The sequence below is a fragment of the Hydra vulgaris genome, chromosome 08 (assembly GCF_038396675.1).
Source record: "Hydra vulgaris chromosome 08, alternate assembly HydraT2T_AEP".
In the NCBI taxonomy this organism is placed as follows: Eukaryota; Metazoa; Cnidaria; class Hydrozoa; order Anthoathecata; family Hydridae; genus Hydra; species Hydra vulgaris.
Window position 1 is genome coordinate 35692158 of NC_088927.1, and position 26441 is coordinate 35718598.

At 24.5% G+C, this 26441-nt stretch overlaps 3 protein-coding genes across 4 annotated transcripts in view; all 3 read left to right on the plus strand.

Annotated features, from left to right (window-relative positions):
- The first annotated feature begins 55 nt into the window (after positions 1–55).
- LOC100213033 (large ribosomal subunit protein bL12m) lies at positions 56–17169 on the plus strand. The gene is made up of 5 exons (XM_065803573.1): positions 56–211; positions 8475–8649; positions 10648–10719; positions 16568–16693; positions 16972–17169. The coding sequence occupies exons 1-5, from the start codon at positions 168–170 to the stop codon at positions 17086–17088; spliced, it is 534 nt and encodes a 177-aa protein (XP_065659645.1). The 5' UTR covers positions 56–167; the 3' UTR covers positions 17089–17169.
- A 3095-nt stretch (positions 17170–20264) lies between these two features.
- On the plus strand, positions 20265–21061 carry LOC100197615 (MRG/MORF4L-binding protein). The gene has a single exon (XM_065803574.1). It carries the CDS (start codon positions 20320–20322, stop codon positions 20815–20817), a length of 498 nt encoding a protein of 165 aa, XP_065659646.1. The 5' UTR covers positions 20265–20319; the 3' UTR covers positions 20818–21061.
- A 178-nt stretch (positions 21062–21239) lies between these two features.
- Positions 21240–26441, plus strand: part of LOC100202321 (crossover junction endonuclease EME1) — a 29395-nt gene continuing 24193 nt past the window's right edge. Inside the window, exon 1 of one of the 2 annotated variants that reach the window (XM_065803575.1) lies at positions 21240–21360. In XM_065803575.1, coding sequence (XP_065659647.1) covers positions 21315–21360 — 46 coding nt within the window. In that variant the 5' untranslated portion in view covers positions 21240–21314. Of the gene's footprint in view, positions 21392–26441 lie in introns of both variants that reach the window. The other variant, XM_065803576.1, reaches the window with a different exon arrangement.

Here is a 26441-nt window from a genome sequence, read left to right on the forward strand (position 1 = left end):
CCAAAATCGACCTGCCCTACGGCAGCGGGAGTATTTTTGGGGCTTCGAAAATCAGACAGTTCAATCCGCAAAACCGTCCGCTAGCCGGAGACATTTTCATTAAAAAAAAACACGAAATTTTAAAAATTAGACTCCCGTAAAAATCTCGTGGTTTAATTTATATAAACATGGCTGCAAAAGTATTCTTGTGTAACACTTGCAAAAACTTTAGGTATGTAAATGCGTTTGCATTTTTTTACAAATATCATTAAAAATGTATAATAGCCGAAATAATATTTTTTTATATATTTGTCAAGGTACACTGAGAAGAGTTTTTTTTTAAACAAGTATAATAACACTATCATACGTACACGTTGTGCTTATGCATGTATATTAAATCATCTCTTAACATTTCATTTTTTTATTTTGTAAATATTTTTTGTTGGCATATTATATATATATATATATATATATATATATATATATATATATATATATATATATATATATATATATATATATATATATATATAAATATATATATATATATATATATGTATACATACATACATATATATATATATATATATATATATATATATATATATTGTAAATATTTTTTGTTGGCATTTTATATATATATATATATATATATATATATATATATATATATATATATATATATATATATATATATATATATATATATATATATATATATATATATGTAAATATATATATATATATATATATATATATGTATACATACATACATACATATATATATATATATATATATATATATATATATATATATATATATATATATATTGTTATTGTTGTTATTATTATTATGGTTATTGTTATTATTATTTATTAATAATGTATTTAATTCAAACATCATGTTGATATAAATAGGTACAAGATCTACAATTAAATAAAGAGTAAATAAAAAGTACAGGTACAGCCATCAATAACAACCACAATAATAATTTATAACTTCGACAGTCTTAATGTTCTGTTAACCAAACCAACCATGGAATTTCTTTTGGCACATTCATTAAGCTGTTTCTTTAAATTAGTCCAACAGTAAGACAAAATTGTATCAAAAGTTAGGACCCCTAATTCTAAAAACATCCAAAAAACATTTTTTCGCATTTATTATATCACTATCATAGAAAATATTTTAGTGTTAAAACTGTTCCACAAGAAAACATTATATAACCATATACAATGCAATTGAAATAATTTTACTTTAATTAGGCTTAATCACCTATAAAAGCACATTATCAACATATTTGTTCAAGTATATAGATTTTTCATTTGATAGATCATTTTTCACAATATGACCAAGGTATTTAAAACTGAATTCCAATTTGTAACCTGCTACACTCAGTTTTAGAATTTTCAGCATAAGCAAGAATGTTTAGAAAAATCTCTCTATTGCATCCAATATTCAGGCTAGGTCAGGAAGCAGGTGCGATTGCATATTGTCGGGTACGACAATATGGCTACGGATTTTCAGATGTTTTGAGAACATTTCAAAAAGCGCAAAAAGAAACTTAACTTGATGGTAGACAACTACTTAAAAAATTAACTAAAAAAAGGAACGAATTCTTAACGAAGAAAAAAGCTTAATTAAAATAAAATAAAGTTTTGAATAAATTTTATCTAAACTTCTTTCTTTTATAAGTTTTTTTATTGAAAACACAGTTGTCTTATTTTATATGAAATTGATCGTACAAACATTTTAAAAAGATTTACATTTAAAGAATAAAAAATTAACCTATATTTTAGTTTATATAATAATTTATTATAATTCTTAACAAAATTTACTTAACTTTATATAATTTAAAAAATAAAATTAAAATTTTTTTATATAATTTATCAAAAAAAGTAAATCATCGCTTAGTTTAAAAGCGCTTTGCTAATATTTAAAAATTTGATCTCACAAAAAATTACTTACGAATTTAATTTTTTTAGAGTGTTAAAAAATTTCGGACATACACAGAAGCATATATAAATTTAAATGTTCTCAAAACATCTAAAAAGCTGTGGCCAAGTTGTCACAACTAAATATAATTTGCATGGTCAGAAATAGAGTGCAATCGCACCCGCTTCTGGACCAAGCCTGAACTTTTAAGTATTAAATTGCTTGTTTAGATGAGCGCTCTGACATTTCACTGAAATAGCCTGCTGCCGGGGTACATATATTGGTAAGAAAAATAGCACAGCATTTAGTACAACAATAGCAAATGCAATAAATACTAGTAAAAAAATCCAATGTTAAAGTTAAACTAGTATTTAAAAAAAAATCTATGTTGATAAATATTTTTAAAAATTAACATGTATTTGTTTGTTTTGCTCAATGAGGTCAAAGTTTTAACATGCATTACTTTCCAATATTGGTGTAAGCAGCATTCCTCACATATTTGTCAATTATTTTGCTCGAGCAGGTAGTTTTTGATGTTTGCTTTCCCTGACAGTTTAGAATATCTAACTAATTACAAATCAAAAGTTTGCACTATTCATTTTCAAATGATAACATTTTTTTATATTTTAAATATTATAAAAGTAATATATTTTTTGGGAACTAATATAATACCCCTTAGGGTTTTACATTTTCAACAATTTTTTTAAAAATAATTTTTCTTGAACAATGTGTTAAATAATGGATAAAAAACGTTTGAATTTTAAATTTAAATTTAAAATTTACTGTTTTAAAATTTTTTAAATTTTTTTCTTTTTCTTTAAATAGCTTGAAAAGTAATTAATTTTAGGTTATGTTTATTGGATTAGGCATTTTTGGAAGAATATTTACTCAAATATATTATTGTTTATAAGGTAAATAATAAGTATTTTATAAAATTATTTATAGTTTGCTGTACTAAAAATAAATAAATTTTGTTAAAACATTTTAAAGAGACATTTTCAAACTTTAAATATGTTCTGCAAAAAATAGGATCTCAATTTGATCATATAGATTCTGCCTTTTTGTGCTGCTATGTCTTAAAAGATTGCTGGAGAAAAAGTAAAAAAGAACTGATTAATCAAGTCAAAATGTTGTAGGTAAAAAACAAAAATTATAAGATTTTACAATGAACTTGAATAATTTCAGATGAATACAAACAGCAAAAAATGGCACTTAACAAATGACATAGATTTACGTGTTTCAAAATTTTTAGAATGCTAAGAAGAAAGAGTGATTGAATGGAGAGTAAATTAGAGATAAGTGAATTGTTTGATCAAAGAATCAAAGTGATATAGAATTCATTTATTTAAAAAATCTTTACAATGCTTCTAATAAATTTATTTGGAGTATTACTCAAATAGCTCTTATTAGTTGCAACATCTTGATTGTTGTTGTTTATAAATTTGCCTGCATCTACTTTAGTCATGATGATTATGTTTATGTCAGTATCAACTGTACATCTTAAAAGACAATTTGCATGAGAGTAAATAATTCAATTAAATAAAACTAAATGGCAGATATTAGAAGCAAATTACAGTTTTTTAGGTGTGGCAAAACTGTAATTTGCAGGTTTGGGTACTAACAAGGCTCAAGCAGTGGACTGTGTTGGATGCAAGTCATAGATCAACAAATATGTCAAACAGTCATATATCAGCAAACATAATATATCTTGATAAGTTCAAAGAGAAGTTGAGAGCTTACTCAGCGGAGCAAGGCTAGCACTTTTATCAAAATATTATGGTTTAAAGATTATTATTAAGGACAGTATAACAAAAACATGATGGGTGACTAAACGTGGGGGTTACTTTGTGAAAATGTGAAATCTATATTTTATTATATCTAGAACACTTGCAAATCTAGATAATCTTCTTATTTCTGAAGCTTTTTGAGTGATTTTTTACTGTCTTTGGCTATTCAAAGTGCAATTGTTGTTTCTTACAAAACCGAATGAACAAAATTATAAAATCTTTCTTGTCTATCTCAATAAAGTAATTGTGCTCAATGTAGTCATTTTTCCAATCTTTAAGAGTTGAAATTTTTAAATCAAATTTGGACAAAAATTGTGTTACGTTGTGTAATTCCTAATATACACTTCTAGTAACATATAATTAAGTAGTTACAAATAATTTAAATTTTGAGTAAAAAAAAAAGTGTTTAAACCCATTTTTTAATATGAATACCTTTAAAGGTATCTCAAACCTCTGAGACATTTTGTGTTCATATTAAAGAGAATGATAGAAAAAAATGTTCAGGCTAAAGTTTTTTGATTAAAGCAAAAGAATAAATGTGTACCAATAAAAACTAACTTTTTTATTTTAATCTATGCTTGCTCTCTCCGTTTTGTTGAAGGCCAAAAAGTCAGCATAATATACGCCGCAATCTCCAGACTTATTCAATTTATGATAATTTATTCAAGCACATTTTATTCCTAAGAGTTTTAGTACATGACGTCATTGACTTTTTTGTTTGTTTACATAATCTATCTCTTACGTAAACAAAAAAAATTAATGATGTCATGTACTGAAACTCATGTACTGTAAATATAGAATTCTTTCTTATTCAGTTACTTTTTTATTATAAGTGTAAAATTTAATTTTTACAACAGAACTTTTTTAACAATTTTAATGTTCCTCTAGTATCCTTTTTAATAGCAAAAACTATTTTTTAAATGACGAATGTCTTTAAAAAATGACATACATTAAAAAGAAAGTTTAAAAAAATTTATTCAAAATGCTTAGGACCTTCATTAAATCTTTTTTATGTTTACACAGTTATTCATATTTTTGCAATTAATTTGATGATATAACTTTTATCAATAATTTGTTTGTGTAAATTTTAAACGTCTTCATTGTTTTATACTGTGCCTTAAATGTCATCGGCGATAAGAAAAAATAGTTGTTTAAATCAAAAGGATAACCATAACTGGACAGTTGGCTTAGTGATTTAGGTCTACATTTTTGTTTTTTGTCTTGGCATAAAAATGGAAAGTGATTGATGGAAGAAATTGAAGCCAAAATTCCATTTGCGCAAAAGTGTTTTTTTAGTTTACTTTTAAAACTGTTAACAAAAGATCTAAAAATGTTTAACTCAAACTCACTTAGGTCAAAGTTCGTCGGCTCATGGCTGTAACGAAAAAGTTATCTGTCACTGATTTCATTTCAATAAAATTTTTTCCTGTGAAATACTTTTGTCAAGTAGCCGAAATTAAATTATCCAAACTATGATTAGCTTTGTTCCCATAAGTTGGAATGTCGCTGAGGCTATTTCCTACTTGTGAACTTTGTAGTGCTAGCACAAGTGGGCAAATCGCTTCAAACACATCTAAGAGCATTAATATTGTTGCAATGTTAGATTGTGAACTGCCCATATGAATAGCCCAAGTACTTCTGCTTATTTTTGAACTGCCCTATATGAATAGCCCAAGTGCTTCTGCTTCTTTTTGTTCGGTATAGCATGTTGACAAAGCTTGTAAAATCAGATCATAACCTTTAAACACAACTAAATAAGCATGATCGTGTGCATTCCAACGAGTTACACTTAGATACTGGAACTATAGTTACTAGTTCTCCGTACATTTCGGAGAATTCCTGCAGCAAATGCATGGCTAGTGTGTGCGGTACTTAAAAACATCCATAGGTTAAGTAAAAAAATATCTACCTCCATAATAGTAGAAAAGTCCTTTAAAATATGTTTAAAACATAACATAAGTTTATGACTTGTGCACCCAACCCAAACACACAGTGGCACAGCATCCTCAATGTAGGCTTTTAAACCTCCTTTTATACCAGAATTGACGCTTGTTGTGTCCATACAAGCAAAGCAAGCATTTTTAAATGAGATATTATTTGGTCTAAAAAAGTTTTGAATAACATCAAAAAACATTTGGAGCTGATAGACTAGAACTAGTGAGCTTACTTAAAGGAACTACCCCTATAAAATGTTCCTTTTCAACAATGCTGTTGTGTTCAAAAGTGGCATCTATAGTTAACTGTTCAATCAAAGTAATATCAGAAGTTTCATCTGAATAAAAAGAAAAACTCCCACCACTTCTAAGAGACTAGAGTAAATGGTTTTTGACAAAATCAAAGATGTTACATTTGCTGGGCTAGACAAAATGTGCGCCTTAACTTCCTTACAACTACACACAGCAATAAGTTCAAAAATGTCTTAATAAGGTTTTAATAAAGAAGCGAGAGTTGCTAGTTTTTAATGTTTCTTTTTCACACAGCATTTTCCAGGTATTCGAGTCTTGCTTAGACATTTCATCAAAAGCTTGTTTATTTTTTAAAACTATAATATGCCTATGCGTATTCAAGTGATCGTTAGCATGCTCCAAGGGGTGATCTGCAAATTTGCCAGGGTTTTCAATAAATGCACAATTTCTTTTTTTTCCAGGGGCAAACGATATGCAAACCAACCTTGTTTTGATAAAGAATAAAAAAAATCGAGAAATAACACCTCATACTTTTCTGTTGTTTCAAGTCATAGGTCATCTACATTTTTGATTGGTATTTGTGCTGGTTTGACTTTCTTTTTTTTTCTTTTTCCAAGAACTTCAGTTAGAGGGACTGGGTATACATTGTTTTCGCTTTCTGCTAATGTAGACTGATGAGGAGGTTCACTTACTGCTAATGCAGGCTGAAGAGGACTTTGGCTTACTACTGATATAGACTGATGAGGACTTTTGCTTACTACTGATTTTATTGTTGAATATAGTTTTGTACACTTGTTGTTTCTTTGTGTTTCTCAAATAACGTTACAATATTTTTTGATTGAGTTTTGTTATATTTCTTTTTAAAATAGTATTTTCCATTATTTGAAGGCATTTTGTTGTCGTATTTATTTTATTGACATATCTAAATTATTAATAGAACAGCAAAGTCTTTCAAGAGTATTAAGGTCTTCGAAGTGAAACGTTTTTCAATAGAATAGAGTTTTGTTTGAATAAAATGTTAAAAGTTAAAAAAGTTTTTGTTACTTTAGTCAAATAGAACGTCAAACTTTTGAGCGAATTTTTTTAAATCAAATAGAATTTTGGTCAAATAAAATGTTAGTAATAAGAACATTCACTGCTATATGGTATTTTAGAATTACATTCAATAAACAACTTCGGCCAGGGTAGATTCGTTGACTGCGCAAGTACATATTAGCAACAAATTTCTCTAAGTTGTAACTTAGCATGTGTAAAGTTGTAACTTAGTATGTGGTTTTGTATTTGTAAACTTTGTTTTAATAGATTAAACTTTTTTATTTTTTAATTAAAATTTTTGATTTGTAAATTTAAAAAAAAATTGTAAAAATTTATGTAAATATAGTATTTTTTTATGTTTTACACAAATAAATTATAACATTTATAAGCACAAATGATTTATTTACTTAATATTAAAATGCTTACACTAAAATGCTTTTCCAGCAAATTTAGTTTACCAACAGTGTTTTTAATTACTTTAATAAAAAATTTTTTTTATCTCTATATTTTTAGAGTAATTTTGAAATGACGTTTACCTCCACAAAAGTCATTTTTTGAATAATTACTATGCTAAGATCTTTGTTACTTTCCTTACTAAAGATAAACAGCATTTGTTGGTTTAAAATTTTTTATTGTAAATAAAAAGTTTAAAGTAAAAAACACGAATAAAAAAACTATGTAATAAGCAAAATGAAAAAGCTAAAGAACAATTGATGTCAAGTAAAAAAGTTTTTATTTTAATTTTGAACTTGCTACGCTTTTTTTCTTGTAAAGAAAGTAGTTGTTTTCGATCAACAATTATTTTCTTTGTTTTGTGTACTAAGTATTACTATGTTTCTTGTGTAACACTTTAAATCTAAACTTGTTCTAATCTAAACAGGATTAAAGGTTGTTTTTTAAAATGATTTTTTGAACTTTTGGGAAATTTAAAAAAATTAGGAATTCCGGGTTATACGCGGTGCCATCAGGCTGGCTAACACCCTGAGGTTTGGAATCTCTTTAAAGGAAATTTTAAGTTTTTAACAAAATTATATAAATTTTTTATGCATTATTTATCTCATTAATAGAGTAACATAATCATTTTCGAAAAATTGTTTTTAAAATTATTTTGTAAATCCCTATGAATCCCTCTCTCACACCAAATGTGCATGTAAGAAATATATGTTTAATTGTTTTATTTTATTTTTTTAAATTGTGCGATTTAATTTACAACATTGTAAATTAAACTACAAATTTGTAAGTTAAAATAAACTAACTTGGTATTTAAAAAAAAAAAAACAGTTAAAACCAGTTTTAAATTTGGCAAGAATGGTAAAATACAAAACTTATTTAAAAAGCAGCATAAAATACAATTGGTCAAACTTGTTTCGTTGTGTGAAATGTTGAGACAAATTTTAAGATTTAAACCTCTTGTAAATGGAATGGAGATGTTATTTAAGACCCTAATGTGGTAGATATGTTGCTTATAATTTAAATATTATTTTAAACAGAAATGTCAATAAAATTATTTAAAGTTGTATAATTTTTGTTTTTAAGGTTTGATTTTGATTTTAGAATTTTATCTCAGAAAAATATAAAACTCTTGCATCAATCAATGGTATATAACTACAGTGTACTTCCATCACCATCAAATAATGTTAAAGAATATCCAGAGCACATTGTTAGCATCGTCCAATCAATTTCAAAACTCACTTTGTTAGAAGTTTCACATTTAAATGCCCTACTGAAGGTATTTATATTTTTCATGGAATATGTTACAAGATGTAATGTATATTAGCATTACCTATATATAAAGTACTGGTCAAAGTTATGGCACAACTTATTAAATTAAGATAGTCATATAAAATTTTTGTATGCATTAATTATATTGTTGAGAGGTACTGTATTTTTGAAATGTTTTTACACTAGTCATTTAAAATGTGCACATAAAATTAAAATTTTTGTTCATTATTTATCTTAGAAATAAACAATTTTACAAAATATACAAAAAATGTTGGTCAAATTTATAGCACACTCACATTTTCACAGTGTGAATGATTAAATGGATTGTTGTGTATATTTATCTACTAGCTTTATAGTTAATTATTTAAAATAGCAAATCATTTTTCAAAGTTTTTTCAGTTATTTTAAAATTAAAACAAAATTTATAAATGGGTTGCAAAGCAGTAAGCTCTGAGTGGCGAAAACTTGTAAAAAACTTAATTCAACAGCAATTTAGTATTGTTGATGTTGCTAAACGTGCTAAAACTTCCAGAAAATTTGTCTTACAATATTGCTGATAAAATTAAATTGAGTTTACCAATAAAAAATTGACCAGGTCAAGGATGTCGTAGATAGTTCATCGTTTTTTGTTAAAAAAAGTGTTGAAAAGCATAACTTTTTTTGCAATTTCAATTCATTAAAAACTGTTAAATTATTTTGACTAGACAAAGACAAAAAAAAAAACGAATTTTAATTCTAGTTTTTATAAACTTTTTAATTAATGTGCTTTCTGAACAAAAAAATTAAAGCACTTTTATAAATAATAACTTTAATTTAATAATTATAAAAGTGCTTTAATTAAAGAGATAAGTAAAATAATGAAAAATTGAAAGATTTAAGAAACTCGTGAAAGATATCAAATATCCTTCTAACATCAATGGAAGACTTGAAAATGGTGATGCTCCATTATCTTTGGTGTACTATTATTTTTGTAAAATGAATAAAAAATTCACGAATGATGAAATTATTTAGGAAATGGTTATGAAGCGCTTTAAATTCCTTTTCACCTCAAATATGGGAATTGCTTATATGCTGACATGAAAGTATACTGCTGAAGGATTCTATTTTGGTGAGGATAAGACTGATATAATCAGTTCAATATCAGAATTAGTCTCAAAAACAAATCTAACAATTGGTAAGACATTTGAAAGTGAAATGATTGAATTTGTTGGAGAAATAACAACACTGACAGAAAAAAAAAAAAGTCAATTTTCAAAATGAGCGCAAAGAATTATTAGAACATTGTTGGTCATCAGAAATATCCAGCAGTCTTTTGAATTGCAAGATCTATTATTGTCTGATGTTGCTGGAGTTTATTGTTGTCTGCTGTTGCTGAAGAACAAATCCAATGACTTGTTTGTCAGCAACAGCACGGAGAACTTGGTCGATTTTTTGAATTATTCACTCACGATTGAGAAATCGCTTGACAAATGAACGCGTAAAAAAAATTAGTTTTTATATATACCAATAGTGGTTTAATGGATACAAATGACAAAAATAACTAAATTTTAAAGGAAGGAGCAGTTCTCAGACATTTCAAAAAAGTGTATTATATTAAATTCTGTATAAAAAAGATTTTGAATTATATGTTTGAAATAAATAACATTAAAACTTTACTAATATTTTTGTATTAGCAAAAAGCTTTTAAATAAAGTAACAAATTACTGATAATAATTTTTGCTTAAAGTATCAATGAAAATTGTAAATAACTTTTAATTTATATTATATAAATTTTATTAGTATAATAAATGTAATTTTTTAATAAATGCTATTTAAAAAGAAAAAATTATTTTGATTTTATAAAAGACAACTTTTTAATGAACTTTATATAAAAACTATTAAAGTTAATGTATTTAAAGAAATAAAAAAATTTTGTTGAAAAAAATGGCAAATGTTTTTTTAGATGTTTTATACTGTATTATATATTTATTATTTATAATACTTTTCTTATATTTTTGATTAATAGAAAGAGTTAAACATCCAGGATGCTCCAATGTTACCAATGACAGGAATGCCAGTTGCTACACCTGCAGTAGTGGTATTTTATATATATTTAAAAAATAATTTTCAGTATTTTTTCGTTGTTTAAATAGTTCTACAGACATTTTAGTAAGGAATTAAAAGTGTGTTCACTTGTTATGTGTACTGTATTTATAGTTTGTGTAGAATGGAACTTTATTAAGTTGTTTAGCAACATGTTTTATTTAAGCATGGCCTTTTTCCATTCTTGTCATGTTTTCATTGTTAGATAAAAAAATACTTAAGACTGAAAGAAAATGATATAAAAATCTTTTAAATATACAAGTTTATATATACATTGAATATTATATACATTACATTGTAGTTGATGAGTAGTTTCAATACTTTTCTTTTTCAAAAATGTTGCTTTTGAAGGTTTGCTCTTAGTTATTATCAGTTTATTTATTTTCTAGAATTTTTTAGATTTTTCAGAAGAGTATTGATTAAATGATAAGCATTCCTATTTGATATACCAGTGCATTTTATAATCTGGCGCAAGTTTAGTATATTTATGTCTGTTTAAAACAATTCAGTACTTTTTTTAAATGATGATAATGATTCATTGTCATCTCCCTTTTGTTGATAAACTTCTTATGCTATTATTCTTATGGTAGCTGATGTTACGCAATTACTATTTTTAACATGGTGCACTTCTTTGGACTTTTTAGTTTTTATTTCAATTTTATTTTGAATAGAAGTTTCTGTGCAGCATCTACAAATTTAGATAATTTGACAAGAACACTTTAAAGGCTTGATATAAACTTTTTTCCAATCTGATATAATACCTAAAGCTAGTGTTTTATTGGTTAAATGAACAATGACTTATTCAAATGTTTTATAAATTTTTTCTTATCGGCATTTTATATCTAAAAATAGCAATAGAAACATCTCAAATCATTTAAATATATATTAAAAGCAATAAAAAAATTTAACAGAATAAATAAAGTTTTTTAATATTAGGCTACTTTATTGTGGTTACTCTTTTACTCCAAAACACGAACCTTGACAAACAAGGTCGCTGTGTGGAGAAACAAATTGATGGCGTTACTACCAGAAACATGGTGGGTATTGAACTCAGAACTTTTTGCCTTTAAAGCGAGTGCTCTACCACTAAACTGCTACCGCAAATATTAATTATTAGTTTTAAAGCTCAAGCATGTATGTATGTATATATATATATCTATATATATATATATATATATATATATATATATATATATGTATGTATGTATATATATATATATATATATATGTATGTATGTATATATATATATATATACATACATACATATATATATGTATATGTATGTATATATATATGTATGTATATGTGTATATATATATATATATATACATATATATATGTATATATACATATATATATATATATATGTATATATACATATATATATATATATGTATATATACATATATATATATATTTATATATATATATACATATATACATATATATGTGTTGATATATATGTATATATATACATATATATACATATATATCAGATGTTGAATATCACAATAAAATAATTTATATACTAAAGTCAAGGACTATTTTGTAATGAAATCAAAGTTTTATCTAGTTTAATTACTTCCTAATTTTAATAAAGGGAATAATAAATTATTCAATACGATGACGTAGTAAATTCTTTATTTTACCAAAACAGCAAAAGCCGCCCAGTGTAATAATTCTTTTATTTTAATTAATTGTTTGTTGCACGAACAGAATGAATCCGTAATTTCAACGGACTAATATCGACTAACTTCAATCTGTTAAAATTTTAATACGTTAACATAATGGAAAACCTGTTGGTGCAATAGCGACAGATGCAGTTTGTAGTATATAATGGATTTTTTCTTAGAGTGTATATATATATATATGTATATATATATATATATATATATATATATATATATATATATATATATATATATATATATATATATATATATATAAACAGGGGTATACACTCAGACTGTTAGACTAGAAACAACTTGTGTAATTAAAGGTAATATTGTAAACTATTGATGACATTCACTTTTCTACTTTCAGATAAAGCACATGCCAGTATATGTGCCATTTATTTGTTTACTTGAATTGAGCATTTATTTTATTAAAAAAAGTAATTTATTAAATGTGTTGTATTTATTAAAATCTTATTTGTTACAGGAGCCTAAAAACTATTGATATTTTGAAAGTATTTTTAAGTACAAAAAATTTTAAACACATTTGGGAAAAGAATTCTCTTGAACAATAACACTTCTTCTTTTTTATAATAATAAAAAAAAAGCTATTTGCTTTCGCATATTATAATCTATGATAATCTATGATGGAGAAACTTATGTTTTATATATTGAATTAGTTAGCAGATGATAAGAAAAAAATTTCATTATAAAGTTTGCAAAATTATTTTACATACCTTTGAAACTTTACATTCAACGTTTTACTATTTTACATTCCTTCAAAACAAAATTTTAATTTTTTAAACTACATTTTATTTTTAATTTTTATTAATTAAAAATTGTTATAAAAAAATTAGTTTCTTTAAAAAATTCATAGTTGCAGTTAAATACAAATAAAAAATGAAGAGTATTTTTATTTAAGCAATAAAACTTCTTAGTTTTTATTTAGGAAGTATTTTTTTAAGAATATTGTGTGAGCGTTTTAAACACAATATTCTTATGTTAATTAATTTTATATTTAATCAATATAATTTGAATGTAATAATTTTATATTTATTTGTTGATCCAATCTAATCAAAAACATTTGCATTTATATCGGCGCACTTTCTTAACTTTTTGTTGTTGTTGTTGTTGCAACAACCGTGTCTTTTAAAAAGAACTGCAGTTTATTATGCAAATAATTTATATATATATATATATATATATATATATATATATATATATATATGTGTGTATATATATATATATATATATATATATATATATATATATATATATATATATATATATATGTGTGTATATATATATATAAATTACTACTACTTATACAAACTAACTTGATCGGGAGAAATTTTTTAGCAAGCTTTAAAAACTTATTAACTCTTTAATTGAAAACTAATTAAATATTTATAATAAGTTAATTCAATATAAAAACTTTTAGTTACAACAAAAATTAAAAAATTTAAATAAAATTATAAAAAGTTTCTTAATATATATTTTATTAATACAGTTATTATATTCAAGGTCAAAAAACATTTATATAAAAAACACAGACATACAATTGTTACTATTCTAAATTTCAATTTTTAATACTGTTGTAAATTCAGGTGTGTGCACATTTCAATTTCAGCAACCTGTTGTCGGTTATTTAAAGATAAAAAAACCTTAAAATACAATTAAAATAATATTAAATATAAATGATACACCATAAAACAAAATGGTAATAAATTTTTACTAATAACCCTGTAAGAAACATTTGTTGCTAGTTCTTTATTTCTAAATTGCTAATAAAAATTATGTTATTTTATTAGTTCTACATTTCAATGTATTAAATTAAATTTTATTTAATAATAATAAACATGTTAAAAGTATTAATATTAGAAATAAGGTATCAAATTTAAATTTGATACCTCATGCCTGAATGCCACATGTCTAAAGTAGCAAGTTCTATACAAATATAAACAAGTAATATATAAACTTATTTGTAACTAACATAAAAAAATTGCAAGAAAAAAAAAAGTTTTACAACTAATTTAAACTTACTGTGTGATATAACATGCCACGTGTCTAAAATAGCAAATTATAAAAGCATATACAAACTTAAATATACAAACTATAACAATCCATATATAAACTTTGCTGTAACTAGCCTAAATAAATACCCATAAAAAAAATTTTAAAAACAAGTAAAAATTTTACAACTGATGAAACTTATAGTGTGATATTGCATGCCACGTGTTTAAAATAGTCAATTATAAAATCATATAAACTAGCTCTGTGTAAACATTATAAAAGCATATAAACAAATTATATGTAAACTGGCTGCAACTAGTCTAAATAAATATACCCATTAAAATAAATGCAAGTAAACATTTAAATTTGATACCTCATGCCTGAATGAACCATGTCTAAAGTACCAAGTTCTATACAAATATAAACAAGCAATATATAAATTTAGTTGCAACTAACATAAAAAAATTGCAAGTAAAAAAAAATAAAATTTAAACTTATTTAAACTAATTTAAAAAAACTAATTTAAACTTACAGTGTGATATAGCATCACACATGTCTAAAATAGCAAATCATAAAAGCGTATACAAACTTAAATATACAAATTAAAATCCCTATATAAACTTTGCTATAACTAGCCTAAATAAACACCCATAAAAAATGCAAGTAAACATTTTACAACTGATGAAACTTACAGTGTGATATTGCATGCCACGTGTCTAAAATTACAAATTATAAAATCATATAAACTAGCTCTGTGTAAACATAGCTGCAACTAACCTAAATAATGATACCAATCATTGATGGGTCTTTTCATGGCATCAAAAGAAATGTTAACATTTTTTATTTTACAACTGATTTAAATTTATACCGTAAGTTACTACATGTCACGTTTAAAATTAATTACACAAGAATATATGAGCCCATGAGATGCATAGTGGTATAAGTCACTTTTTTCAATATTTTGAGTTATTGCCACCAATGGTTAGCATTTTGTTTATTCTATTACATGGCAGAGTGGTATAAGTCTAATGGTATCAATAATAATGCTATTTTTATTTACTTCCTCTAAAACAGTTTGATGATTTATGATATGATGTCTACTAAATGCCTCTGTATCTCACAACTAGATATGAGTGACTTATACCACTAAGCATCTCAGGGGCTCATATACAAGTCGTATAAACTTAATTATAGAAATAATTTTTAAACTAACCCTTTAGTTACATATAAAAATAATTAAAAAAAAATATATAGAAAATTTAAAATAAGTTTAACAACCTTTGAAATTACAAATAACAGAGTGTAATTTAAACTGTGTTTATCCATTTGCTTTCTCTACTAAAATTTAATAAATAAAGCAAATGGATAAACACAATTTGAATAACGCTTTTTTTAAATAGTTTCACATTTAGTCGAAGTATGAAGCTATTTAAAAATGGCAAATTAAACTTACTGCAACAAACCTTTATCTACAACTTAAATGTGGTTTAAGAAAAGCGCCTTTTAAAACTTTATCATTTATAAATAAAGAACTATAATATATTGACAAATCTAAATCAAACAAACAAGACTTAAAAATATAATCTACAGAAAAAGCCCTTCAAAATTTCTTATAGAAACCTTTTTTTAATAAAAAGTTCAGTTGTTTTTCAATGGATTTGAGTATTTAATCCGTTGAATTAACGATATTTCGAAGAATCCGTTAATAGTTTGATTTACTACGTTAATTTTGTGATTTTTGGTTACAAATTACTTTTGGTTAAATTAACAGAAAAAAGAAATCCAATGCTTTTTTAACGGATTGTTTTTAAAGTGTGTGTATATATATATATATATATATATATATATATATATATATATATATATATATATATATATATATATATATATATATATATATATATATATACACATATACACACACATAATACATAATTTTTAATATATATATATATATATATATATATATATATATATATATATATATATATATATATATATATATATATATATATATATATCAAGTATATTAATTTATATATATTAGCTAAATTTAAATTTAGCTAATATATATATATATATATATATATATATATATATATATATATATATATATATATATATATATACACACACACAATACATAATTTTTTTAGGAAAGTGAACCACCAAAAGAAGAACAAACTGAATTCTCTGTGAAGCTTTTAAAGTTTGACGAAGCATCTAAAGTCAAACTTATTAAAGAAATAAAAAATATAATTCCAGAGATGAATCTTGTTATGGTATAAATATAAATAAAAGTTTGTTTATATTAGGATCGCAGAGCAAAATAATATCTGAATGATAAAAACATGTTAATGGAAAATAATTTTGGTTTTTGTAAAATATATGATTTAAGTGTTCAATGTTTAAGATAAACCTAAAGTCATTTATAAAGTTTATGTTGCAAATTTTTTTGATTTTTGATTTACTTGAAAGGAAATTTTGAATAAAAAGTATAATTTAGTTGTAGTTTTAATTTAATATTTTAATAATTATAGTTCTCTAATTTTTGTTCCAGGCAAAAAAATATGTTGAAGGAGTTCCACAGCTTGTGAAAGAAAAATTATCAAAGGCTGATGCAGAAAAAATGAAAGCTCAACTAGAAGCTGTTGGAGCTGTTGTTGAAATTGACTAATATTTTGTATTACTTAAACATAAAGAAATCTGTCATTGTGTTGGAGACTTTATTTATAGATACATTTTTTTATTGTTTTTACTTTTACCTTTTTATCATTTAGTAGTAAAATATATTTTTTAAATAAATCAGTTATTAAAAAAAATTAAAAATGAAAATAAAAAAAGTCATAAAAAAATCATATAATTATTGTTTTATATTTATTTTCTAAGAATATTATTGAATATAGATACAAGGGTCCTGTAAATTTTTTTGATTTAATCTGAAAAGTAGATGTTGTGATCAAGTCTGTTTTGGTCATCATCATCATCATAGGACTATCAGCTATTGGTCATCATCATCAAAGGACTATCAGCTATATTTTGATAATTATTAGCAGTAAACAACTGACTTTTTAAAGTTAAAATTCACCAGTCACTGCAATCCTTAAAATGTCACAGAAGAGAAATCACATTTATGATCAGCTGCCTTTTCTAAGCATTCAGAAATTAATTACAGTAGCTGGATGCAGCTAACATCTGCCCACGATGAGTATTTCTTTTGAGACATCATCTCCACCCTTTACTCAACCAATAGCTCTTAGGCAGGAGGGTATTTTAGATTGAAGTTAACTTTTTCTAGTTCTGCAAATCAAAAATGTAAAAGTCATAAATGGTTCAAACAATTTCAAAAAAAGATATAGCCATAAGACTTTATTAAAAAATTATCTTACATACTTTGATAAATTCAAATATAATAAGTGATATTTTTGTTTTATTATAAGTTTAAAAAAAAAATTTTTTGTTTTATTGGTGTATTTATAATAGATCATTTGCGAAAAGTAGTATTATTTTAACTGATAAACTTCCTGTATAAATATAAGTAAATAAAGAAAAAAAAGTCAAAAATTAATTTATCAAGAATTAATTTAATTAACATATTAACATGACATATATAAACAATAAATATTTAAACGATGTATATAAATATATAAACGAAATATATAAACAATGGTTAAAACTTATATCAAGTCAAGCTAAATAATTTCTTAACAACTGCTGATTTTTGTTGTAAATCAAATACTGATTCAATTTAAAATTCTAATCAAAATTAAAATGACAGTTTGCAGGACCCTAGTACTTTGTGACAATTGTAGTTTGCAGGACCAATGTCTTTGTGACAATTATATATGGATATGTGATATTTGAGGATTCTAAATGATTCGGTTGTTAGTAGGGTTTCTGAACACTGTTTAACAGTAACAGTAAAACAGTTGTTTTTTTAAGAAAAATCAAAAACAGCAAACAGCTGTTTTTTAAATGACTGTGTTTACTGTTTTTTCAATTTTCTTTAATTCAAGTTAAAGCAACAAAAAAATAAAAACTTAAACCTTTTTATATGTTCACCGTAATGAATAAGTTCTATTTTGATATTATGAGTTTTAACAGCATAAAGATTCATTCAAACCTGAAAATGTTCAAATTTTTTGATTCAAACATTTTAAGATAAAAGTTTCAAACAAGGTTTACTTTTATATGTCATATAGTTGTCCTTGGTTTCAAATGAAAAAAATATGTATTAAAATTGCTAATATAAAAGTTTCTTTAACAACATGTTTATTAAAACAATGGCAATTTGATTTGGCTTTCTTTTTAATTTTATATATAAAACAATTTAACATATAGTTTTTGGATAATAAGTTTAATAAATAACTTTAGTTTAGTAGTTAGCAGGTTAATACTAACGGAGTTTCTTATTTTAATTGTTTCTATTGTTTATTTTAATTGTTTCTATTATTTAAATGTAATCTATTTTACTAATATATATATATATATATATATATATATATATATATATATATATATATATATATATATATATATATATATATATATATATATGTATATATATATATATATATATATATATATATTATATATATATATATATATATATATATATATATATATATGTAAATTATGTTAGTGTATTTTACAAATAGAGTGCTCAATGTTCTTAAAGAACAGAGCAATAATAAATTAGTAAAAAACACTTATCTAACTTTTATCTTCGACTTGAAGTTTCACCATTGCTGGATCATCATCAGGAAGTCTCTTCCTGATGATCCAGCAATGGTGAAACTTCAAGTAGAAGATAAAAGTTAGATAAGTGTTTTTTACTAATTTATATATATATATATATATATATATATATATATATATATATATATATATATATATATATATATATATATATATATATATATATATATATATATATATATATATATATATATATATATATATATATATAATACTAATATATAATATAGTACTAAAATTTTCTTGAGAGTTCATTAAGTTATAAATAGAGCTTCTAAAATAAGTTTCTTATTTACAGTTAAAAATAATTGCATACCAGATATGAACTGTTTTTTTGATGGTAGTTAAATTTAAAATGTTTAAATTCCTCTCTAATGAAGGTGATGCAATGAAACTTCTGCACAAAGATTTTTATGAAAAGCAACAAAAAAAAAAAGATTGACACCATGAAACTAAAGTTAGACAATAAAGGAAAGTTTAGCATGACTATTAATAAGGTTACTACTTTAAGAGGACAAAGATATTTTGTTAATATTCAAGATAAAGCGTTTAAAACAAGATTAATTTGAATTTTGAGATTAAAAGATTAAAGATCTAAGCTACACCTTAATAGATAATGATAAAAATGAAAATAGTTCTTTTGATGAAGGAACTAATTATGAGGTTATTAATGATGAGTGTGAAGGCGAAAATGACTACAATGATTTACTTATGAACTCATGCAAGTTGACAAAATACATCAAACAGTCAAGTGTTCAAAATCAAGTTCTTTAATCAAAAGTCAAGGCTCTATTTGAAAAAAAAAAAAAATTAAACTTCATCTTGATGTAAAAAATCTCTGGAACACAATAGCTGTTTTTAAAAATTATAAAACAGCTGTTTTTCAAAAACTACTGTTTTTCAGAAACACAACTTGTTAGGTTTCCTTGACAGTACACTTAGGTATTAGGTAAATCTTACTTTTCCACTTTATTTCTTTATTTTCCCACTATCATAAAGTTATAATTAAAACATCAATGTCTTAGTTAAAAAGTGGTTCACATTAGAAAATTAATTGCATGTTTTCTGTTACAACATGTTTATTTTTTCATTTTGTTATTTTAATTATATAAATTATTATTTTTTTAGATATAGTATATTTATAGTTACCATGTGGACGCCAGAATTAGAAGTAAATTTGTTTCATGCTTTAAGAGGCCATAAACCGACAGGTATTAATAGATTTTTTCACATGGCCTGCATTCATCAAAAGCTAGTATTGAACTCTGATTCAAAAGACATTTCTTCGAAAGATGTTTGGGACCATTTACATGAGATGTATAATCTTGAGACACTTAATGAACTTGATGACCTTCCTTTCAACAATGCAACTCGAGATTTTATACTACCTGAAGAAATGACAAATCCAGAGTTAATGATGTCTGCACCATCTTCTCCTGCAACATCTTTTGCATCTACTGATGATTCCTCAGCTCCATCACGCCCTACAAATTTAAATTTAGCTAATATTAAAAACAATCCATTGCTTTCAACTCCTGACAGCTTACATTCTCCTAAACGAAAAAGAAATGCAAGGCAAGCACAGTTATCTGGAAGTTCCCAGCCGTCCTCTCCTGTTACTCCAAATGCATCAAAAAGAAGAAGATAGCATAATTCCATTGTTTCAATTGTATTTATTTGCTATCAAAATTGCCATCAACTGATTTTTTAGAGTATTAACTTTTATTATTTTAAAAAGTTTTTTTAAACTTCAATTATTTAATATGAGAATATAGACATTTTTTAATCAAATAGTTTTGAATAAAAAATAAGATTTTTTATTGTTAATTGTGCTTGTTTTAATTGATAATTGTTTGTAAATTTTATGTCTGATTAAAATTTTTATTTCAAAATATCTTGTTTTTTATTTTGTTTTTAATAGTTCTAAAATTATTTAAGTATTTTTTGGTTTATACTGCTTATTGTTTCTACTTATTGTTCTGAATCATATAAAATATTTTTTAGTTTTATCTCAAATTATGTTTTCTCTCCTCAAAACAAGTGATACTCATTATAAGTTGTATTACCATGTTTTTTTTCTTAGATAACTAATTACCAATTCCTTTTAATGGCTTAAATACTCTGTAGCTTTGTTAGCTGGACAGTATGAGCGAAAATGGTTTTTCTTATGACCTAATGCAAAAGCAACCTGGTAGTAAAGTATTGATACAAATTCTTATATTGTATGTTTTGTAGAATTTTATTTTTTGTATTTTATAATTGTAGAATAACTTCTTTAAATTGAATTTAGACAGAGCTTAAATTAAGGGCATAAATTATCAAATTAGGCACATAAATTATCAAGTTAGGCGCATAAATTGTGAGGTTGTATTAAAAATGTGAATTAACAATCAAATTTAAATATTCTTTTTTGAGATTTTCTCCTTCATTGCAAATTTAATTTTTTTTTTAGGGTTAATGAAATAAAAAGTTCTTTAATATTTCTATGTTAAATTTTTTTTATATTTGTGTTTATTTTTGTGTGAATGTTTTTTATATAACTATAATTTGACTTTTTGCTTTAATTTATTTTTTAATAATTTTTATGTTTTGCATAAACGTTCATATTAGCCAAAACCATTTTTACAGATTTTTATAAATTTTATATTAATGTTATTCAATTAATTTGTTTAATTAATTTTTTTGTTTAAATATTATTTACCTCGCTAAAATGAGGGGACCACTACAGTCAAAGAAGCTACTTTTTTTTTAAATGTGGTTACAACCCTCTCTCAACTCTTTAACTCCGAAACACGAACCTTGATGAAGAAGGCCACTGTGCGGAAAATAAGTTGAGCTTGTACAAGTTACATTCAGGAACATGGTGGGGATCAAACTTAGAACTTCTTGCTTATGAAGCAAGCACTCTACCACTACACAACTACTGCTTTTTTTTGTAATGTCAGGTTTTATGTTTACAATCATGATCGCACAAATTTAAAATTAGTTTAAAATTACAGAACAATTTAGAAAGAATAAATAAACTTGTTATTATTAATAAGTTCTCTGTCTTTGTTTGGTTCTTTCTAAGTCTTTGGTTAGTTCTTTCTAAGTCTTTGGTTAGTTCTTTCTCAGTCTTTGGTTTTGTTCTTGGTCTCATTGGTTCTTAAAGTTAAAATATAGTTTAAGTATACATAAAGTTAAAAAAATGAAATATTCAAGTAACTTATAGTTAATGCTAATAACAGGTTAATTTACTAATAAAATATGTTCATAGTATTATTTTGTTTAATAGTTATATTTTAGCTATCCTTTGGTATTTACAAGAAAACTCTTGGTCACTGTTTAGATTTTTCAGTACCAGTATTTTCGTTTTTCATATTTACTGAAATGTGTAAGGAAATTTGTATACATGCTGACAGAGAATTTTTTTATTCAAACTAATCTCAATAACACTTTATGATACTATTTTCAAACTTCTCACTTATTTTTATGTCAAGTAATATACTCTATTTACTTCAAAAATACCATGCATATCATTTACTTTTATGATAAAATAATTTGTAACAGCTATAACACAGTAAGTTTAGCTTTTGTTGTAAAGTTTTAATCTTACACACATTTGCTATTGTTTGAGGTTGCTGAACTAAGTCATGCCATTATATGATAACTAATGATCTTGTATGATAACATATCTTGTTATTAAAACTCTACCTCACATTTTTACTGTTTTGTTATTAATAAAAAAAAATTTAACTAAAAACAAGTTTAAATTTTCATTACATCTTTTTAACATTTAGACTCCGCTCAATTTTTTAGGTTTAACTACTCTATAAGTAATATTTACATATCTTACATAGATTGACACCTATATTAAAATTTATGCAGTGTTAGTCTTTTTTTTTTAAGAAATGTTTTGCATAACACCTTTTTCAAGAAATGTTTTCCATAACACCTTTTTCAATAAACAGGCAGTTTTTGAAAGAAAGAAAACAGACAGAAACATATTTGTAGGTAATAAAGTTCAATTTTTTAACATCCCATATTTAGATAGAATAATTAAAATTTATAAAAATACTTTTAGCACTTTTATTTTTTTCACATTTTGAAAAAATTTATTGTCATAGTTTTAGCAAAACTATGAGTAAATGTTTAAGGAAACCTACAAAGTATCTTGTTGCTTTGAAAATATATTGACACTAAGAATATGAAAATAGAGCATTGAAATGAAAAACATAAAAAAAATTTATAGAGTTATAATTTTATGAATATAATATAATTATTGATATTGCTTCAAGAGTTTGTATTAAAATCTAAATCTGCACAGTATTTTCTGGATTTTGTTTTTATTGCAAGAACCAAAAACAAAAAAATTTGGTGTATGCAGAAATAGTTATAAGTAGAAATAGTTTATTGGTTGCATTTTAGACAGTTTTAATCACATTTATACTTGAGATTTCATTTTTACTGATTTTATTACTGGAAAAATATAAAAAGTTTTATAGTGTTATACCTTAATTAAATATAGCTAGGTTATTCCATATGAAATCACCTAGTTTTTCAAAAGTGCCCCAGGGTACCACCTCCGATTTACTTCAAATTTTGACCACCCACGTAAAAAAAACACAATCCCGAAAATTTCAGCTTGATTGACCAAACCATTCAAAAGTTATAATTGAATCAATGATGACCAAAATCGTTAAAATTTGAGTATCTAGAGCTTACAATAGATTTTTTTGATTTTTAACAGAGCATAACTTTTTAAATAAAATAGATGATCACCTGAAATTTTTCATGGTAATAGTTTTTGACCCAAATTATCTATTTTTGCAGGTGTTTTTGACTGATTTCAAACAATTTTTGAATTCTTGTACCTCAAAGTTGCTAAATAACGCAATATTAGACAAAATTTTGGAAACTTTAATGTGCTACAGTTCAATACCAACAGCCAATTTTTTGTTACTTTTGTGTACTTAGGGTAACCATTTGCAGAAAAAATTAAAATTATGTGTTTAAAGTTATTTTAACACTTGCAGCAGCCTGTTAAAATATCACTTTTTTAAAAGAATACAATAAATTGCATTCACTTTGTCGGCATAGAAAGTAGCGTAGACAGTTAAAATAAATTATGAAACTTTTTACTGGCAAGGTTCTATATATAGACAATCACTAAAAAAAATTTCAAAATCTATACTCTATCTTATGACGTGATTATAGCCCTATGACTTTAGTGTATAATTTTAATTTTTCCCTGAATAAATATAATCAGTTTAAATAACATTATCAGTGTCTTAACTTAATTTATTTGATATGATTTTATAATGTGTATTTGTTTAATTTTATGAATATAATATAATTATTGATATTGCTTCAAGAGTTTGTATTAAAATCTAAATCTGCACAGTATTTTCTGGATTTTATTATCTAAGTTTTTATTGCAAGAGCCAAAAACTAAAAAATTTGGTGTATGCAAAAATAGTTATAAGTAGAAATAGTTTATTGGTTGCATTTTAGACAGTTTTAATCACATTTATACTTGAGATTTCATTTTTACTGATTTTATTACTGGGCAATTCCACGTGAAAACATCCAGGGCATGCAACCCTAAGTCTCAGAATTTGCTGATTTTTGCACCACTCAAAGATTTTAATAAGTTATGAACATCCCCAAAATTTTATCATCTAATTCCAACCCGTTCCAAAGATATAGCTATTTTAACTTTGACATGAACCATCAAAAATCCGCCATTTTGTAAAATGGTTTTGGACATAGTCTCTGTTAGATGTGAGTTGGAAAGCTGAAAATGCATATTTTGGGCCAAGGAATCCAATGAAATAACTTAAAATATTTAAAAAAGAACATAACACCTAAAATTTAAACGTTTATCACAATTGCACTGGGGCGAGTCCAATCACAAAAATGCCGATGTAGCTCCTTTTTTTTTTTTTTTTTTTTTTTAGAAGTTATCCTGAATAGTTAAGTTATAGTTATTACAAAGAATTGTAGAGTGGTCTTTTCTAAAACAGAAATAAAAACATGGTCAAATCTACTTAAATTTATTACTTTAAAGACAGTTGTTTTGATAAATCAAGAGATAAAAAAAGGTGGTAACTTGACAGTTTTGTAACTGAAACAATTTTGGTTATATCCAACTGTTCATGTAGTTATTTTTGACTTGTTGTTTCTGTTTCCTTAGTAGTTTTATAATTTTTTAGGAATTTAAATTTAGGAATGTTTATAAATATGAATGTTCATTAATGACGTAAACTTTTCTAATCCTGAACAACCTTGACCGCATGCATGAATTGAATAAATTATAATTTTTTTTTAGGGATAATAAATAATAGAATATTGATAAAATGGAATCTTGTGGATTCGGAAAAGCTTTAAATGATGACTGCCACAAAATATATTTTGTACGAAAAAAAGGTTTAAAAGATTTTTGTAATCTAGAAAAAGATTTTCAAGATACTTATATTTGGAGGTCTGGCTTGCTTGAGACTACATCATACAAAAAGATAAAGACTATTTGTTATCATCATGAGCAGGTTTTAGGCCCAATATTTCTATTAAAGAATGATAAGTGTTGCGATGTTTTAAAAAGACACAAAAAGAAGGTTAAAGGTATATATATATATATATATATATATATATATATATATATATATATATATATATATATATATATATATATATATATATATATATATATATATATAGAACCCTTAGATGTTGTCCGAAAGTTTTTTCCATATTTTGTTGACAAAAAGTAAAAATTTAAATGCAAGACCGGATTTTTTTTTTTTTAATAATGATAGACTGCTTGCCCAAACCAAACCCTCAGTCGATGTAGCAGCACTCCCTTGCGGGTCAGGCTATTTGTCAGTCGATGTAGCAGCACTCCCTTGCGAGTCAGGCTATTTGTCAGTCGATGTAGCAGCACTCCCTTGCGAGTCAGGCTATTTGTCAGTCGATGTAGCAGCACTCCCTTCCGAGTCAGGCTATAAGATAGTCGATGTAGCAACACTCCGCGCATGATTTACAGTAAAAAAAATAAAAATAAAAACATTTTATTAAAAAAAATAAAAATAAAAACATTTTATTAGAAAAAATAAAAATAAAAACATTGTTTATATTGTTAAAAACATTCAGAATGTTTTAAAAACATTCAGAATGTTTTTAAAAACATTCCGGTCAATTAAATTTGCGTTTTTGTGGTTTTTTTATATAACAATTAATTTGTAATTAAATTAATGGTTTTGACTTTCGTCCAACACGAAAATGTTGGACGAA

Excerpts from the sequence above, each read along its gene's own strand:
- LOC100197615 (XM_065803574.1), top strand. The coding sequence starts at position 20,320 with ATGTGGACGCCAGAATTAGAAGTAAATTTGTTTCATGCTTTAAGAGGC.
- LOC100213033 (XM_065803573.1), top strand. The coding sequence starts at position 168 with ATGGCTGCAAAAGTATTCTTGTGTAACACTTGCAAAAACTTTAG. Across the intron at positions 10,720-16,567 it reads TTGCTACACCTGCAGTAGTG|GAAAGTGAACCACCAAAAGA; the intron begins GTATTTTATATA and ends TAATTTTTTTAG. Across the intron at positions 16,694-16,971 it reads CAGAGATGAATCTTGTTATG|GCAAAAAAATATGTTGAAGG; the intron begins GTATAAATATAA and ends TTTTTGTTCCAG.